This window comes from Manihot esculenta, chromosome 9 (genome assembly GCF_001659605.2).
Source record: "Manihot esculenta cultivar AM560-2 chromosome 9, M.esculenta_v8, whole genome shotgun sequence".
Classification (NCBI taxonomy): Eukaryota; Viridiplantae; Streptophyta; class Magnoliopsida; order Malpighiales; family Euphorbiaceae; genus Manihot; species Manihot esculenta.
In genome coordinates, this window is record NC_035169.2 from 37474327 (window position 1) to 37494480 (window position 20154).

Below are 20154 nucleotides of genomic sequence, written 5' to 3' on the forward strand. Positions count from 1 at the left end.
ACTCTGAATTGGGATGATTTGAATTGTAAGATGATATTCAGTGAGTAAAAGCTTGGGATCGTTTGCTTCAAAACTTGCTTGTTAAAAAGGTAGCTGCAATCGCAGTTGGTGCAGGTTCTTAGGGACGTAAAAATCGTGGGCTACTATAGGGGAGATGGTCTAATTTTGGGGAGTCACTCAGAGGTGTATATCGTTTTTGTTTATTATTATTATTATTATTGTTGTTAAATTTGGCTCTGACTGAAAATAGTCATATGGCAGGCCCTACTGACAGGACATCTAGGATTTCTTAACTGCATTATACTTGGGTATTGTTGGCCATGCATCAAAGATTGATATTGTTTACATGCATCATAGATTGCTTAGTATGAACATATGTTAATTTGAAATACTATACATTTTATATACTTTTTTTTTGTTGCATACATATTTATTTAATATATCATATAAATTTTACCTAATCTCTTCTTATTTTCTTACCACACTTGATGTTTGTTCTGTTACATTCCATACAAGCACTTCCAATTCCCCGATCCCTGTAATTAGCATAAAGTTATACTTTCTTTTTCGGTGAATAAAGTCATAACCATTATTAGACTAACAATTGTGTGGACTAGTATCTGATTCTAGAGCCACATTAAGACCTCAACTCAACTTGCAATTACTTCCTGGAGATTTTTTCTTTTTCGAAGAAAATGAATATCGACAAAAGTTAATGTCAAAAGGCCGGAATACTAGAAATTTTTGTGACTCGAGTAGGTATTAGCTTCTCTTTGTGACTTGACCAAGTATTAGCTTCTCAGTTTACGGATACGGTAAGACAATGAGGTAGACGTTTCTTTATTTGAACTGTATAGACTATAGACCATAGACCACAATAACATTTAGAAGTTACATGTAGGATCTCAATTAATGTGGCTCAGACTGAAGGATTATAAACTAAGGGGAGACCAAAATATACAGGAATGAACTGTCATTTTTATTATGTTTGGCTCCTGAGGCCTTCCAATTCTAGAGGAAATAATCAAGTTAGCAGTCTTGGATAGGAACTAATGGTAGTCTGCCTCCATATATATCAGGTAGTTGGCTCTCATCAATGTCCTCCAGCAGAGTGGACTTCAATTTTTTGCTCTCAACAAAATTTATCTGCAAAAAATTTGGTAATCATTCACTCGCATGTAATGTAAAATATAGCGAACAAGAAAACCACCTATGCAAATTATGCTTGCTCACTGAATATCTAAAGATTCTAAAAGGGAAGAAAGAAATGAGGGACAACATTGACAAAATCCCAGTAGGATTATGTTTTCCTTGGAAACAAAGACATTCTATACCTTCTTTCTGGTTTTGCTGTCAATGAATGGGTAAACAACCTTCCATGCAGTCATGAAAATGTAAGGCACGTGGACTATGAACAATTTGGCTAATCTCTCTGGGTAACAGTCCTGTCACCAAAACATTTACGTTACAACTGTAAGTATTTTACCTGCCACTACATTATCATGTAATTATTTAATTTCAAAAAATTACTATGCACAAACTTCAGAAACATAGAGGTAAAGTAGAATCAATTTGCACATAAATGCATTAAATCGAGTTGTGCGAGGTGGATTATCATACCTGAAGTATTGATAAAGCTGCTAGATATCCACGAATATCGCTATTAGTGTATCCCCATCCTTCAATATCTGCAATGGCCACAAACTTTTCTTGTCCAGGTGGCATTCTGCAATCCCAACAGAGTTTAGATAAGCTTGATTAGTCGGCTAACATCTGATAATTAAATTAACCATGTTTTGAAATTATGAGGTGATTGAAAATGAAATTGTAAGGCCTATTCACAAAAGAAAATGAGTGGTATATGATATTTTTCTCAGAAATACATAAAACCAGCTTGCTCAATACACATGGTCAGTTTTGTCTGATCAAATATCATTTTCTTCAAATTTAATCACAATGGATGAATAAGACATATGATGTCGATTCTGCAGAGATTGTGTAATGTTTCAGAGATCCATAGTCATAAAAGAGAGAATTACCTTTCACATATTCTCTCAAGAGTAAAGGCCACAAAACCTGCAAGGATAAAAAGCATCCAAGTTCAATACAATTGAAATTAGAAGAAACAGAATTTGAGCATGGCAGTTTTGAAGAATTCTGGCCAGGTGAAACTAAAAGAATTATAAAAAAAGCCATTTCCAAGCTTAGAACATACGCTTGAACTCCTCCATATGTCCTTTGTAGGGCTTATGTTTGGCACCAAAAACAACTACTATAGGGTGATTCTTCTTGTCAACACCTTGCATGAACAACTTGTTTTGGGCAAGTTCATTTGGAATCTCTGATGGAGATATAAAGCCATTAGGGAGAGATGATCGCCTCCAGCTTAGGTACTTAAGGAGCAAGGCAGAAGCCTTCTCAATATCTAGTTCACGAGCACGCAAAAATCTCCGGATCATCAAATCATCCACGTCCTGCAAATGGCAAGTAACACACAGCACAGAATGTGAATGAAGTGGGTAGTTGGAAAGCAAACGGCTCACATTACTTGAAGTAGAGAGCTTTTCAGATTTAGGATTGACGGCGAGAGAAAGTAGAAAAATTCCCATTATTTGTTTTTATAAAAAAAAAAAAAAAAGGAAATAGTAGAAAAGTGAGATTCCCAAAAGGACCAAATAAATTAATATCACAGCTATATCTAGATAACGAATGCATCAGAAGAAAAAGGAAAATTGGGAACCTTGACGGAGGGATCTTCTCTTTCCACATGGGCTCTCATAATACGAACTTTGTTTTGCTCAATCTGATTTGTTTCCTCTCCATTTGCTCGCTCTGCGTTGTTGAATTCCATGTGAGTTGTGTCCTCTCTGCAACCAATATGAAATTTGATTTGCAGAAGTGTAATCCACAGCGAGAGGAAATGCAATTGCAGTGTTTATGCCTATGTTGAGTTGAGTAATGTGCCGACGGACTCAGGGAATCCGAGGAGAAGAAAAATCTTTCTTTAAAGGTTAAAAAGAAATTGTCAAACTTATGGTGGAGGTGTCACGCTGTTAGCGACGCCATTAATATCCCTCTGGCCTGCGTCCACACAGAGAAATAATAATAATAATAATTTTATTATTATTAAGTCCGAGCTTCATAAGTTGAATTAAAAAGTCAGTTGTTATTTTAAAATATAATTATTCTGTTAATTTAAAAGAAAAATAATATATATATTTTTTTGAAATGGAAAGAAAAATAATATTTAAAAGTTGTAGGAACAAAATATAAGAAACTCATAGTAATTCTGAAAAAATCTATACCAATGATAAGTTTTGTGATTGGACTTGTACTGAGTATGCTTTTCTCATTGATATTGCATTAATTTGGTGGTCATCTAAAAGCTAACCGTTTTTTTTATTTTTTTTGGTATAAGGGAAAAAAAAAGAACGAAGGAGATGAAAGCAACGAGACTCAAATTTATGATATGAAAGGGCTCCTGAGCTGTCCTGTCCTCTACTTGGTAGATGGCCTAACTATCACCTCAATTTTATTGCTTCAGTTTCTCTGTGGACGGAGCCCAATTCCCCACCCCCCAAAAAACAATTATAACGAAAATGAGGATATTAATTGATATTTGTGTAAAAATAAGGGCTTTAAGTATTTACCGAAAATTTCTTATTTTATTAAAATTAAATAACCAATTTCATTAAATTATTTTTTTGCAAAAATTAAATTTTAATTTTTTTAAAAATATATTGAAATAAATTGCTATTGGAAAAGAAATTAATTTATAATCTGAGTAAATTAAAAAAAATGATAATACATATATTTTCAAATATTAGTGTTTTGTAGGTAATAAAAAAAAATTACGTGAACTTTCCGAATAAAAAACATTGATTCCTAAACGTGTTTTGCTGCCTAAAAATGTGAAGTTCGCAAAACATAATTAGTCATCGTAGGGGTGTTTTTATTTTAATAAATTCATATGTCAAGTCTTTCTTTTCGTTTTATTTAATTAATTTTTTAATATAATTAAAGTAAATTATTATATGAAAATTTTAAAAAATTTATAAAAGAGAATTTATACTTCCTTTTATACTAGGATTGAATATAAATTCGGTATGCTTATTTTTTAATAATTATATTGAAAATCCATAAGAAAATATTAAATTATCTTATGGTAGATGCATATGAACATGGTGTTATTAATAGGTAGCATTGACTAGGTAAAAATTATTTTGGAATTTCATGTTCAAAAAATTAAAATAATATTAATGGAAACTAGTAAGAACCAACCACCATGAAACAAAAAAAGTCATGGAAATCGAGCCAATTAACTAATGCATATATAGTTAATGTGGAAAATTAGCTTTCAGTTTATTGTCTACTGAGATAAACTCTATTATTGTCTATCAGCTCCTTCAACATTTTAAGTCTAATCAATGGCTTAAAAAACACAAATAAAATATTAGAAAAATCACTACGCCCACCCTATAAACAAACACAAAGCTCAATGCACATTTCTTCACTTAATAGCCCAACCCCAAATAACAATTATGTGGACTCCCATATGAACCCAGGCCCATGGCCAACCAGAATAGTAGCTTTTGGTTTATATCAACCATCCTTCATATTAAAGCGGAGGTTCGTTAAGCAAAGGAACCATAGTAACAAACGCACCTTTCACTAACCCACGCAGATTTGAATTTAAAAAAGCAAAAAAATGTTTGTTGAAGCAAATTACTTCGTTTCCTATCTTCACCTGCAAGCCTGGAACACTTCTCCATTCTCTTCTCTTATTCACTCCCTCATAGCCTACTTTCTAAGTAAGCTCTTCAACCTCAACTACTGCTTACACCACATCCCAACCATACACTTATCATAAATATATACTCCCGTTTCTCTCTTTCTCTCTCTCGGACTGACGCTTTTTTATTTCAGAATTCCCTCTGGAGGCGCAAAACATGAGGCTCACACTTTGGTTTTTGATTCTGCTGCTTGTTTTTGGCTTTAATGTCAGGATTTTTGCTCATCAGAGACCACGCACAGAGCGGATTTCAGGTGTCATTCTTTTATTTTCCCCTCTTTTTCGTGTGTAGATTCTTAAGCTTCTTTTGCCGCGTAAATAGACTTCATGTAGTGTTACGTTCGTCTGTCCCATTTGAATTTGAATTTTGCAATCTGGTTGAGTTGCTGGTATTGATACCCATACTTCTGTTAAGTTTAGCTGAGGTTTAAAAGTTTTGCGGTTTATCTGAATGGATCTGAACCTAGGACAAAAGTTTTCACAGGTTTGGTTTTTGGGGACACTTTAATACCCTTGTCGTAAAAATTGTTTCCTGCACGGGCTTGCTTTGTTTTTCGTGGATTCAAGTCCACTGAAATTGAATTACTCTAAATTCTCTTGAGCAGTTTGCTTTGTGTCATTCTGAAGGAAAATCAATTCTACTTTGGGTTTCAATAATGCAGGAAGTGCTGGTGATGTTTTGGAAATGACCAGCGGGAAGGTTGAAAGTCTATGTATACGAGCTTCCAAGCAAATACAACAAAAAATTGCTACAGAAAGAACCCAGATGTATCACCTATATGTTTGCTGCAGAGATCTTCATGCATAGGTTTCTCTTATCCAGCCCAGTTCGGACTCTTAACCCTGATGAAGCGGATTGGTTTTGCACTCCTATATATGCCACTTGTGACCTTACACCTACTGGCTTGCCATTGCCCTTCAAATCTCCACGGATGATGAGAAGTGCAATACAGCTTATCTCCGCCAATTGGCCTTACTGGAATCGCACAGGAGGGGCTGACCACTTCTTTGTTGTGCCCCATGACTTTGATACAAGCTTTCACTATCAGGCAAGATCCTACTCGTAGTTGGAATCTTTGTTTTGGTTTCATGCTGCTGTATAATGCTTACTGGAGATTCTCTCCAGGGCTGAATTTTAGGAGTTCCTCATACGTTATGCTAGTTTTGATACTGACTCTTCCGGTTCTATTGGCTACCAATCCTTTGGTCTATATTGGCTCAACCCGAAAGGTGGCACAATTAGAATTGGAGATGTAGATGAAAGTACCTTTGGTTGCATGGTAATTAGGTTTTGATAAGCATCAAACATAACAGAGTTAATAATAGAAAAGCTATGGATTTAGAACCCATACAGGCAGCAAGATATTGATTGGATCTTCTGGAGAAAGAACAAGGAAGACCAAGCATCGAAATGCATGATGGATTAGTGTCATTTCCCAATACCGCTATGATGTTGGCAAAGATACGACCGCCATTTTTCTTTAGGCAGTATCATCCTCATTGCTTCCAGAAGTTGTTTGCTGACCTGCAATTTTTTCTGTTTACTTATGTTCCTCTCAGAAGTAAGAGCTCTTAATCCTCAACCACAGTCGCATTGCAAGTCCTAATTGTTGCACTGATTTTTAACTGAACAAAGTAATATATATATTCTACAGATGATGGAAATGTAAATTAAAGAGGTTCTAGAGGATTACAAGTTTTATTTAATTTTCACATTGGAATAGCTTGTAGTCAAGGAATTTCATTAGACATGGTTTCTTTTTCATAATCTAAATTGCACAAATAGGCAGTGAGTTATATTATTAACGTTTGTGTCTCTGCTGAAACTATGTAGGAAGATAAGGCCATTGATCGGAGGATCCTTCCATTACTCCAGCGTGCTACTTTGGTTCAAACTTTTGGACAAGGGAATCATGTATGCTTGAAAGAGGGTTCAATTACAATTCCTCCGTATGCTCCCCCTCAAAAAGTGCAGGCCCACCAGATTCCCCCTGACACTCCCCGATCCATCTTTGTCTACTTCCGTGGTTTGTTTTATGATGTCAATAATGATCCAGAAGGTGGTTATTATGCTAGATATGTTCACTGAACTTTTGAATTATGATACTCGAGTGGCCATGAACCATTTGAATAACCAATGTAGGGTGATCATCTCATGGGGTTGACAGTAACCAGTGACTATACTGAAATTTAGCTTAGGAACTAATTAATGTGGGTGGAGATAAAGCCAAATATCTTAAAATTTTGTGTTCTGTAGCTCTAGCATCTCAGCTTTGCTTATCGTAACAGACCTTGTTTTGGATTGGTTAATCCTAACCCTATGCTCAACTGCAGAGGTGCAAGGGCAGCTGTTTGGGAGAATTTCAAGAACAATCCTCCCTTTGACATCTCAACAGAACATCCAACCACATATTATGAAGATATGCAACGAGCTATATTCTGCTTGTGCCCCCTTGGTTGGGCACCGTGGAGTCCAAGATTAGTTGATGCAGTGGTGTTTGGCTGCATTCCTGTGATAATAGCAGATGACATTGTTTTACCCTTTGGTGATCCTATCCCATGGGAGGAAATAGGAGTATTTGTGGCAGAAGAAGGTGTTCCTAAGTTGGATACAATCCTAGCATCTATACCAACACAAGTGATCTTAAGGAAGCAGAGGCTTCTTGCAAATCCTTCAATGGAACGAGCAATGCTATTCCCACAACCAGCACAGCCAGGAGATGCTTTCCACCAAATACTGAATGGGCTAGCTCGCAAATTGCCCCATGACAAAAAGATTTTCCTGAAGCCTGGCGAAAAGATTTTGAATTGGACAGCAGGACCTGTAGGGGGACTTGAAACCTTGGTAAGTGAAACTGTTGTTTGCCGCTGGAAACTATATTTTCTTACATCCACTGTTCCTGCAAATTGGCCTTAGTTCTAGATTGAGAAATATGTCATTTACCAAATTTTGTTACTTTGTGTTTGAAAATTTTGTTCTTGTAGAGATGATTACCTTCTTATTTTGTACATCTGAATATTATATACACGATGCACCAGATAATTTCTTATTTTTTTCAAATTATTTTTTAATTTCCTCTACAAACTATTAACACTAACTGGAATTTAATTCAATTTAATTATTTTTTTATAAAATTTTTATTTGAAATAAAAGAATTTAAAATTTTTTATAAAGATGAAATCATAAATAATTTTGTAAGAGTTTATTTAAATTTTTTTGCCTGAAATATTTACGATAATATTAGTTAAAATGTTAATGTTGTTTGCTGATCATTGTCCATAAAAATGGGTCAACCGCATGATATTAGTTTGTAACTATGAAATATAATTGAAAATTTATGAAAATAATAAAATAAAATGTTTAGTTATTGTATTATCTTGTAATTTATTTATGAAGATTTTGGGCATTAAACCAGAGTTTATTGGCAAGCACAGTAACCCTTTTTCAATCTCACTTTTTCTTTTTTTCTTTTCGATTTGTAAGTTTTTAAATTCATAAATTAAGAAAATTAAATGAGAATTATTGTTTTATAAAAATTTAAAATACAAACAATAAATTCAAAATATAATTAATAATAAATAAAATTATTTTAAAATTATTTTAAGAATTAATAGCAAAAAAATTATATAATTTTAATTTTGTTAAAATTATGCTCAATATTTTTTTTATTAATTAAAATTTAATTTTTTAAAATTACTCTAATTATATTTATCGTTATTTTTACCGTTAAAATAAAAATTAATGGTATTGTTATATTACTCCTAATAAATTTTATCCTAAATTGATAATAATTTAAAATTTTAAGATAAAATTATAATAAAATAAAAATATATGATTTTTTTATAATTATTTATTCTATTAATAATCTTTTTTATAAGATAAAGTAATGAAAACTGAATTTATAATTTCAGATAAATCATATATTTTTTTAACCATTTAATCAAGTCAAATAATTAATTAAATATTTTATTTCTATATTATTTATTTTTTTAAAATTCACTTTAAATATTAGTATAATTTAAAAAAGATCAATCAGCATTTATATTTAAGAGTTAAAAAAATAATTAAAATAAGCATCCTAAAAAATTAATTTATTATTTTTAATATTTTTTAAATTAAATCATATTAAATACTATTTTAAATTATTTTTTAATGCTTCATAATTAATTTATTTAATAAGATTATTTTTTAATTATAGTTTTAAAAATAAAGCTAAATAATAAATATATTAGACTGATTTTAAAAGTAATGCTAAATAATAAATATATTAGATAAATTAAAAAAAATCTATTGATAATAATTTTAATGAAAATAAGATAAAACAAATTATTATTATAAAACTATTGATAAAAATTAAAATAATAATAATAATATAAATAATAATTATTAAATATAAGAATAATTTAATAATTTTATAAATTTTTAATCATATAAATAACGGTTGAGTTTATTTAGTTAGATATTAAAAAAATAGAATAGAATTATAATAAAATTAAAATATAAAATTTTTTGAGATTAATTTTAAATTATATTGACGTGGTAATGATGACACAGCGAATAATATGATAATTTTATTAGTTTATTAGTTTTTTAATGCAATAAATAACGGTATTGATGATTTGAGATGCAGAAAAAAATATAATTTATGTGTGAATGAGTAAGTTTAGTTTGGATGGGTCGTATTTTCTTATTGTATTTTTTTCAGTGACGTATAACAGCCACCATGTTATAATACTATCTGTCATTGTCACACAGAACCGTACATACGGATGTATTTGCCTGTCCATACTAAAAGAGTTGCGGCATAACAAAGCTTACTCTCATACTTTCCGTCATGTCAAATGAGCTAGATCGAACCTTCGATCAGTCCGGCTTGTTTCAAGCGCGATTAGGTGATGTGTTGATGGATCAATTTACGTAATGTGCTCAGATAATTTTGAATTTGACTCATAGTTAAAACTCAGTTTACATATAAGTGGCTCAGCGGTCATCAAATATAATACGATTAAAGCAATTTTAAAAATATTAAATTTTAATTGATAAAAAAATTATAATATAATCGTAATAAAATTAAGAAAATTTTTTTAGTGATTAATTTTTTTAAATTGTATTTAATTGTTATCATTTGTATAAATTTAAATGTTTATGAGAGTTTTAATTTTATTTTAAATATTCAATGGGTTGGCCAAATAAAAAGACCAATGAGTTGAGCATCCCTTGAGTAATAAGATTGGTCGGATTCATAACCGGACAACGACTCCCAAATTTTAAGTCTCTTTTTTCCAGCTGGTCTATACCTTAATTTTCAGCAGCCACATCATCAATAATAATAACAAAGCCATTTCACATGACATCAAAAACTTAAACTCACAGATTTACAAGTTTTTTCTTTTTTTCCAAAAATAACGGGTGCAATCATTAAAGGGCCAGAGGCCAGTTGCAATTTACAAAAGTATATGGATGCACCTGTAGCTGTAGCAGTAGGTCTCCAAAGCTGTTTGTCAAAATGTCAAGCTGCCACTTCCTCGATTTTTTATTTATCGTGAATTTTTCTTTTTTTTTTTATATATAATTCCACTTATCTCCTCAATTGCAAGAATAATTACGCATTATCCAACCAAATTGCAAGAATTACTCACAGTCGATGACTCCATACACATTATTACAGCAGTAAATGTTAAATTTAACCTCCATCCGAGTTTAAAATTAGAATAATGACGTCACTAAAATTAGTTCTACCTAGGACAAGTCACTTTTAACGCAGACGCAATACCCATTCGTTTTTTTATCGTATCGTTATAAGGAGTGAAAAAAAAAACCCCTCTCCTCCCTCACCAACTCCTCTCTCTCTCTCCTTGATCCCGATCGCCTCCATGGCTACGGTTTCCAAGCTCGCAAGTCCCTCCCCTTCTGCGTCTTTATCACCTTATTCTTCCTTCAAGTCAAGATACTCTGTGCCTGTATGCTTCGTCGATTTAAATACCAAGACTGCTTTTCTCGCCAGAGCTTCGTCGTCTAAGCTGTCCGTCCCAAGTAGCCACCGATTGACCCGCTCCTTGGTGTGAGTATTACCTAGATTTCTATCATTATTCATCTTCCTCTCTTTTTTGTACGCTAAGAATTCCCCTTTCTGGACCTGCTGCTGCTGTTGTTGTTGTGGTTTTCCCGCTTCATTATATTAACATTTCAGGCTGGTACATGATCCTACGGCTTAAACAGAATATGATCACTGTCTATACTTAGCTACTTATGTGTCTAATCTTATATTTTACCCTTCTTAGGCACACATATTCTGTTTCTCATTGATGTTTACTGATATTTTTGAGAGTCAATATAAAATATTTTTTTTCATTTACTTTCATGTCAGTTTACATCTTGATATTTTGATAAATAACATTGAGTTTCTAGTTCTACATATCTTTTTCTTGGTTGGTATGGATTTGGGTTAAGTAGATAATGTTTAGGTGTGTTATTTGTGTTGTTCTATGGAGCTGAAAAATGACTAGATACATTCCAAAAGAATCTGTTGCTCGAATGTGATAAAAATATTTAAATAGAGTTGAAGGAATGCTTCTACCCTCTCATTTAGAGCATTGATGATGCTTATGGACTTTATACCACGTATGAAAACGAATTTCACTTTTATTTACTGGTTGCTTGTTTTTTGTTTGTAACTCTGGAAATTGGAACAATTTTGTATTCTGATAACATGTTTTTTTCAGTGTCAGGTGTGCTCAGTCCACTGGAAATGGTAGTCCGCCAAAGAAAACAACTCTTCATGATCTCTATGAGCGAGAGGGGCAGAGTCCATGGTATGATAACCTTTGTCGGCCTGTCACAGATCTGATTCCTCTAATTGAGAGTGGTGTTAGGGGTGTAACTAGCAATCCAGCGGTAATTGCCGATATATTATTCTTTTTTGGATTTATCTCATTGCATACCTCTGTTTAAAATATGGTTTTCATTGGATTAAGTTAAACCCAGTTCACTGAATAAAATAGGATAAAGGAAAAGAAATGAAATGGAAAATTGCAATGCAACTTAGACCGTTTCTTCAACATTTTCCTGGTGATTTTATTCTTTCTTCTTCAGTTGTGATCTAATGAGTTGCAATGAAATATATGGTTCCAGATTTTCCAGAAAGCAATATCATCCTCAAATGCTTACAATGATCAATTCAGGTACAACAAAGCACTTGAAGTTTTCCAAATTTATAGGAAAATTTGTGATAATTGAGGATTAATTATATTGTCTGTTGTGCCCTGATGTATGCTAAGTTTAATTTTCTGTGCATAAAGAGGGACAAGATAGACTTCAGATCTCTCCCGACTGACCCTTGGTTTCAGAGTTGGATATTGATTTATAAATCAGGAATTTAAAATTGTTTGCTGACACTTCAGCATTTTTGTAAAAAAATCTCTGATCTAGATTGTGGGAGTCTTCAGGGAACTTGTACAATCAGGAAAAGACATTGAAAGTGCCTATTGGGAGCTTGTGGTGAAAGACATTCAAGATGCATGCAAGCTTTTTGAGCCCATCTATGATCAAACAGATGGTGGCGATGGATATGTTTCTGTTGAAGTTTCTCCCAGATTAGCTGACGACACTAAAGGGACAGTTGAGGCTGCAAAATGGCTTCATAAGGTGGTTGATCGCCCCAATGTGTACATCAAGATCCCTGCTACAGCTCCTTGCATTCCCTCGATCAAGGAAGTTATTTCAAATGGCATTAATGTTAATGTGACTGTAAGTTCATTTTGTATTGTTTATTGGCTTAGTCGTCATCACCAATGAGAAATTTTAAATTTTTTATTTAGATTAATGAGTTTGTTTGTCGTTATAAATTGATTGGCATACCCACAGCAAAATACTGACAGTTTCTCCTCATTTATGTTCGTGCACAGCTTATATTCTCTCTTGCCAGATATGAAGCGGTCATTGATGCCTACCTAGATGGCCTTGAGGCTTCTGGACTGAGTGACCTCTCCAGAGTTACTAGTGTTGCTTCATTCTTTGTCAGCAGGGTAGACACACTCATTGACAAAATGCTAGAAAAAATTGGAACTCCAGAATCCCTTGATCTTCGAGGGAAGGTAACTAAAGTGCAGTGTTCTTATTCTTATATATTGGATGAACCTGTAGCATAAAATATAACTGTTTGTTCATATTTATTGTTTTAGGCTGCCGTCACTCAAGCAGCCCTGGCATACAGACTATACCAGAAGAAATTCTCTGGTCCAAGATGGGAAGCTCTGGTGAAAAAGGGTGCCAAGAAGCAGAGACTACTGTGGGCTTCAACTAGTGTTAAAAACCCTGCGTACCCTGATACCTTATATGTTGCGCCACTCATCGGACCTGACACAGTGAGCTATCTTATTCCTTGTAACTTTGTCTCTCGCACTTGATATGCATTTTAGGAGTTAAATTAACAAGTTGTCAAACAAAAAAAAAATTATCTGCAGGTTTCTACCATGCCTGACCAAGCTCTCCAAGCATTTATTGATCATGGAAGTGTTGAAAGGACAATCGACGCAAATGTATCTGAAGCTGAAGGAATTTACAGTGCGCTTGAGAAGTTGGGAATTGATTGGAGCTATGTAGGCAATCAGCTTGAGGTTGAAGGGGTGGACTCTTTCAAGAAGAGCTTCGACAGTTTGCTGGACACCCTGCAAGAGAAGGCAAACTCTCTGAAACTGGTTAGCTCGTGATACAGCCCTAGTATATCGTTTGTTGTAATGTCATCATGACCTAATAAAGTGGGTCATCCGTCCTTCTGCCAAAAGCTATAGGTGCCAATCCTTGTTAGACTCGTTAATTCTGTATCATAAGCTTTCTGTTTATTTGAGAAATTGAACTTGCATTGCTTTGATTTCTGTGTCTTCATACGTGCGTACGGAATGCTAAAGATATTTTATGTTGTATCTCCTTGAAGCCTGTAACATTCCACCGTTCCCTTTTATATTACTTTTGCGTGTTACTACAACTAATTATCTGACCCCTTAATAGCTCAAGATAAAACAGCTTTCTTAACCCTATAACAAATCGGACCATTAGCATTAGTAATGAAATTGTCAGAATTCGAGGTATCACTCATCGAGTCAAGGGAAGGACTAAAGCCCAAACTTAAGGAAACTAAAATTAAGGCCAATCCATAATCCAATTTGGACCGAATGCACCTTGTAGAAACATAAAAGGAAAAATAAAATCAAAGCTCTAACAAGTCCTAAAGATAATATTGCAAGTCTCCAAAACATCCACAATGTTGTTCCCCTAGTTATCTGAAAGCTCCCGTCGTTTGTATCGCACCATCACCTTTCCTTTCACACCCACCACCATCGCATTCCAATCAATCTCAGGGAAAGGAGATACCAGCTCCAATTCAAAATTCCTCAGCAAATGACTCCATATAGCTTTTATCTGCAAATATGCAAATGGTTCACCAAGGCAACCATGCCTACCACCTCCAAAGGAAATATATGAAAATGCCCCTGCCACCTTGTCTTCTTCCCTTCCAACAGCAAATCTGTCAGGATCATATCTGTCTGGATCTTTGTATATATGAGAAAGCCGATTAGCAAATGCTGGAGATGTTGCAACAATGTGGCCCTTTGGGATGTCATATTCTTTTCCCTCTCGAGTTGTCACGCTAAAATCACTACGAGAGCTGCGAAGGAGCATAATTAGTGGAGGATGGAGCCTCAGGGCTTCCTTAATGCACCGATACAGGACATCCATCTCAGACAAAATATCATGATCAACCTTATTCCCATGCTTTCTCATCAGGGCCTTTTGCTCCTCCAGTACAGCAGCTAAGTACTCCTTGTAACGCCGGAGGTATGCCCCAGTCCAAGTGGAGGTAATGGAACTGGTGTGCTGCCCAGCAAAGAGAGCAGCAATGAGCAAGCCCGTAACCTCAGATTCACTTGTTGGACGACCATCTTTTTGTACTTGGAGTCGATGAAGGACTGCAACATGTCACTCTCTGATCTGCCAGCAAGTTTTCGAGAAGCTATGATGTTTGCAAAGATTTCTGCAAGCCTCTTACGAGCCCTGTCACGGCGTCGGTGCGCTGGAATTGGAAGATATGGGAATAAAACACTGACAGGGAGCATTCCATTGTCGAGATCATGGAACAGAGCTGACACATCATCAAAAAGCTTATCACGGACTTCTCGACCTAGTAGACATCTACTAGCAGTCAAGATAATCAGATGTTCAAGCTCATACTTTATGTCGACTTCACCACTCTCTCCCCACTTTGAGAAGTAATCCTGTCCAATTCCACAATGCAAACACAAAAATTAGGACCATGGAATGCCTACATCATGTAGGCATATTATCTGGAAATTATTTGAAGGAATCGTATATCTAGAGCAGCAACATGCCGACATCCACACCATACTGAACAACACCAGTTTACAGAGAACATGCTAATAAATATAGCAGCCAAAGATGCAATACAAAATGATAGGCAGAAACTTTTTAAAAGAAATCCTAGACACTTTGTTGATAAATAAAATACCGGCTGGTTAGATTTTAATCAACGCAAGGAAGCATCTTACATGGAAATGTCCTTTACATAACCAGGAAACTTTATCTTGAACAGCTATGGACAGATTGGTATCACTCACATAGAGCTAAGATAAGATCATTTATTCCTCTCTTTTTTTTTTTCACATAAAGAAGCACATTTCTGTTCCCGCCAGTGTATATGCTTCCTTCTCTCACTGATGCACCTGTGCGATCAAACTCCAATCTAATGAAAGCTACCAATTAATTAAAAAAGCCGTTGACTGCATCTCTTTCTACAATCCCTTCCTCATCATTGAGACTCAAGAATTGAAATATGATTCACATACACTTCCAATTAAATAATTCTATAGAAAAATATTTAGAAGAAAACGAAAAAAGTAATGCACCAAAAACATCAAAAAGCAATTACCTCTGCTTCCATGACCATCTGATCCACATAGCCTTTGAGTTTGTTGACCCTCAGAGACTCTGTAAAGAAGCGAAATTGCTCTTGTCGCACAGTGTAATCAACATCAAACACAACACCTGGGCCAAATGTAGGCACATTGAACTGATAGACTTCCTGCTGGCTGAGGTCTGCCTCTGGGGCCTTGAAGAAGTGAGCAGACACATCAGGCCCGATCAAAAAGGTAACCTTCCAGTGAGCTAGGTTCACAGTGAACACACTGCCAAGCTTCGGGTACTCTTCACGAAGCATTACAATCGGGCCTTTCAAGAATCGGAATAGCCCTCCAACCACTGGCCATCCGCTTACAACTGGAGGCAGACGTTTTCTAGATCTAGGCATAATAAAGGCGGAGATAAGCTTGGCCACTAATAAAGTGGCCACAATGAGGATACCCGTATTCAGGAGCTTGTTATCAGAATCCATGGGGATTACGGGTAAGAGCACAGATTGAAAAGAGAATAATTGAATCCAAACAAGGAGCAGAAATAAAATATCAGATTAAATGGAGAGTTTCCAATTCCAAGTGAAAATCCGGATTCAAGGAATGGGAGAATCGGAGAAATCGAGAAAATGCAGCAAAGGGAGAAAAACAAAAAAGATCTAGAGTACCTGAATTGGAGATTGAAATGCAAAGAGATCAAAGACGGAAAATGGAGGAGGAGACAGTGAGGATCATGTGGATTAGGATTTGAAAGTGTGACCAAGTGGAATGCTACTACCACTACTGATCAGAGTATCACAAAAGCGGTACTCCGGATCAACGGCTGTTGTGGAGTGTGCATGCGGTGTTTAAATACAAGAAATGAGCCAATGATTCTGTCAAAATTGCCAAAAAAGAAAATTATAAAAGCAGAGTGAGAATGCCGTTTTTCACAGGCTGTTTGCAACATAACAGAGAAAGCTGGGCTGGACTGATTCGGTTGGGCTCACTGTTTCCAGAAAACAGTGGGCGTGTACAGGGCAGGACACTCCACGTAAATTTGCCTGGTCGAGTAAAAAAAAAAAAAAAAGAACAATCTCTACAGATAATGTGGAATAGATCGTATGTTTTCTTTTTTTCCCCAATAATAGATCGTATATAACCCCAGCGTCAGCGTCAAGTCCTCCATCAGAGAGAAAAGGAAAGGAGAGAAAAAGGAACAAGAAGAAGAAAGGTCGCGAACGCAGAAAGGGAACTAGGCTGTCGGTGCTTGGGGATCAGTTTGAGCTTCATCATTCTTGTTGTTTTGCTGTTTTTTTATTTTTTATTTTTTCTGTTGCTTTGGTTTTGATTTTGTTTTAGGCCTCTTTCCCCCCTTGGGGCTTGGGAGGATCCTCGTCCTTCGTGATTGACCCAAGGATGGTTTTAATTTTGTTTTAACTTTATTTTGTTTGTGATTTTAATTTAATACCCATATATATTTAATTAAACTATTTTATGTATGTAAATCTCAAAGATAATATATATATACTAAAGGTATTAAATTATATGGATATGAGTTTTGATATACTAAACCTAATGGGAAACTAAAACTATTAATTAGAATGTTTAGATAAATTTTAAAAAAAACGAAGAACTTGTAAACTAAATAAGAAAATTAGATCTTGATAAAATAGGAAGTTAATTATCAGCTAATCGTAGATGAGATATAAAACCAAAATAAAATAAGAAGTATCTTAAAATTAAATCAACAAAGTTTTTGCGGTCGAGGCAAATTTTTGTCGAAATGAAAAATGTGAAGTCCTCACTTCAATTTTGAGCAAAATTAAATTAAAAAAAAAACATTTCTGCTTTAGAAAATTGATTTGAGTATTTATATGTGTAGGAAAAGTATTAAATAACTCATATCGTCCTTAAATAATAAGAGTAAGTAGATTTAAAATTATATTCTAATGAATTAATATTAATAATTTGTAATGAAATTTGAAATATGATATTGATTACTCGTGTTTGATCATAAAAAAATATATTTATGTAAAAATACATAAAAATCTCACTTATTAGGGTGAGTTAAATACATAAATAATTGATTTTACTTTTAAGTGAATTTTAAATTTATTTAAAAAACTATTTAATATTTTAGAGAAAAATAAATTTAAAATTAAGTATTATTTTGATTGTAATCTTAAAACTAATTTTAGATAAAAAAAAAAAAAGGCTTTCAAATATAACAAATGGTCAAATTTTGAAAATGAGTATCATTGTGCTAAAATTTAAAAGTAAATAAAAACCTAAAAAAATTCCATTCGCTTGAAATTAAAAGTTTACATTTAAGTCTTTGCAAAATGAACGTTAAAACTAACATTTCTAATAATTAAATTGAAAATCTAAAGTTTTAAGCCGAAATGTGCACAAACTAAAATTTATAGAAATATGAAATATGAAATTCTATCTTATTGTGAAAAATAGACACTATATTTTGGGAAAAATAAAGAACATGAGAATTTTATTTTTGAATTGTTTTATAAAGTGAAATACATAACCATATTTATTAAATACAATTTTGAAAGGCTGAATTTGTTTATTCATTTAAGAAGTTAATTTTGAACAAATTTCCAATTAAAAAATATTAAAATTTTTAATGAGTCAAGATTCATACAAAATAGTTTATGTAAGTTTCACCAAATATAATTAAAATGTTGACAAATATAAGAGGGGTGTATTTTTATAAATCGAGTTAATATGTATTTAAGTTTTATTATTATTATTATTATTAAGCTCCACCAGAAAATAAACTTATTAATTATTGCATAAAGAGTTTTTTTTTTTTTTTTTTTTTTTAAATAGGGGTTAGGGGAGTCGAACCTTAGACCTCTCAAGACTACAATGATGCACTTTTCACCAGGCTAAGCCTCGGAGTGCAATTGCATAAAGAGTTTGACTCCTTTCTTATTCGACAAGCAAAATTTTTATATTAATTAAATTAACAATTAACTTAAATTTATATTAATTTAATTTTTATTATTTAAAAATATATTACTAGTTTTAATTTTCATACATTTTAATTATGTTTCTAACGGAAAGATACATATTAATTATTTGGTAGAGAGTTTCACTATATCATTTAGGGAGATTTAAATCTCATTCTCAACTCAATTGATGTCAATTTAACTTTAATTTTTTTTTTAAAAAAAATAAATATACCTTTTATATATTACATATAAATATGCTCAAAATTCAATAAAATTACTCCTCGTTTCTCATTTTCAATAAAACGCAACATGCATTAAAAAAAAAAAAAACAAGTGTCATCCTGACCTATGCATTTATTTATAATTATCTACTTCCTTACATTAACGCCATATATAACAACACAAATCTTTCCCTTCATTCATTTTTCACACATAATAAATATTCTTTCATTTTATCAAAAAATGACACGTTTAAATGGAATATTAAAAATGAGAGGTTCAATAAGGTAATTTAATTTTATTCAAAATAAAAAATATGATTAATTCAAGATGACTCCCTCAGTGAATCACCTAAACATAAAGCATGTTTTAAAATAAAATTAAAAAAAAAAAACCCAAACTGCATAAAAAATAACTTGCATAAATATTTATAATTATCTTCTTTCTTACATTAACGTCATTTTAACACAAAACTTTCATTTCATTTATTTTTACACACAATAATCATTACATATTTATTAATTCTAATAAATTTTATTTTTATTTAAAATTTTTTAAAAAAATTGAGAGGGGCCTTTTCAGTGAGCGGACCAAAAAACAAAGTGTGTCAAATTATAATTCACACAATAAATTAATAAAGTTGCTTTTTATTATATCATTTAATTTTTTATTGAAAATAATAATAAAAATAAATAATCTCTCTAATAAGGGGGACAAACTCTTCTAATAAGTAATACAAAATTATTTTTCTAAATCAAAACAGTACTAAATTTTTTAAATAAAAAAAATAATGTGGGCAATTATATATCCACCATAAACTAAGTGTGGCTTCGCCACTGTTCAAAGATGATAATTTAGAGCAAAATTGATATATGAATGTAATCAAATACAATATGCTAACACACTTTTTTATTTTAAAATAATTCTAAAACTAAAAGCACCAATATCAACCATTTTATATTTTTTTGTTTTGTATGATTATTTTAGAAAAAAATTCAAATAAATACTACATGAATCAATTTTCTTTAAAAAAACTTATAAATTTAAAAAAAATCAATTATTTCATTTCAAATAAAAAATTTAATAAAAAAAAATTGAATTAAGGGTATAAAGTGATTATTTTATTTCTCATCATAGCTAAACAAGAATGCACACTGTCTAAGTACAAGTCTCATGTGTTTATAAGTCTATTTATTAATGAGATGTTTTTAATTTAGATTAAGTATAGACCATTCTCAAGAAAAGAAAACCAAATACTCAAAAACAAAA

The 20154-nt window shown here is 32.8% G+C and overlaps 2 protein-coding genes and 2 pseudogenes across 2 annotated transcripts; 2 read left to right on the plus strand and 2 right to left on the minus strand.

The window, feature by feature from the left end:
• Positions 1-898: 898 nt before the first annotated feature.
• On the minus strand, positions 899-3076 carry LOC110623375 (phosphatidylinositol transfer protein 3). Its single transcript, XM_021768291.2, has 6 exons — positions 2741-3076; positions 2216-2474; positions 2040-2076; positions 1621-1726; positions 1335-1445; positions 899-1146 (listed from the first exon to the last, which is right to left on the minus strand). Exons 1-6 carry the CDS (start codon positions 2849-2851, stop codon positions 1030-1032), a joined length of 741 nt encoding a protein of 246 aa, XP_021623983.1. The 5' UTR covers positions 2852-3076; the 3' UTR covers positions 899-1029.
• Positions 3077-4649: 1573 nt separating this feature from the next.
• Positions 4650-7844, plus strand: LOC110622423 (annotated as a pseudogene).
• A 2729-nt stretch (positions 7845-10573) lies between these two features.
• LOC110623070 (transaldolase) lies at positions 10574-13714 on the plus strand. Its single transcript, XM_021767923.2, has 7 exons — positions 10574-10854; positions 11516-11687; positions 11925-11974; positions 12239-12539; positions 12698-12886; positions 12974-13156; positions 13256-13714. Exons 1-7 carry the CDS (start codon positions 10667-10669, stop codon positions 13499-13501), a joined length of 1329 nt encoding a protein of 442 aa, XP_021623615.1. The 5' UTR covers positions 10574-10666; the 3' UTR covers positions 13502-13714.
• Positions 13715-13863: 149 nt separating this feature from the next.
• On the minus strand, positions 13864-17001 carry LOC110623069 (annotated as a pseudogene).
• Between the last annotated feature and the right edge of the window lie 3153 nt (positions 17002-20154).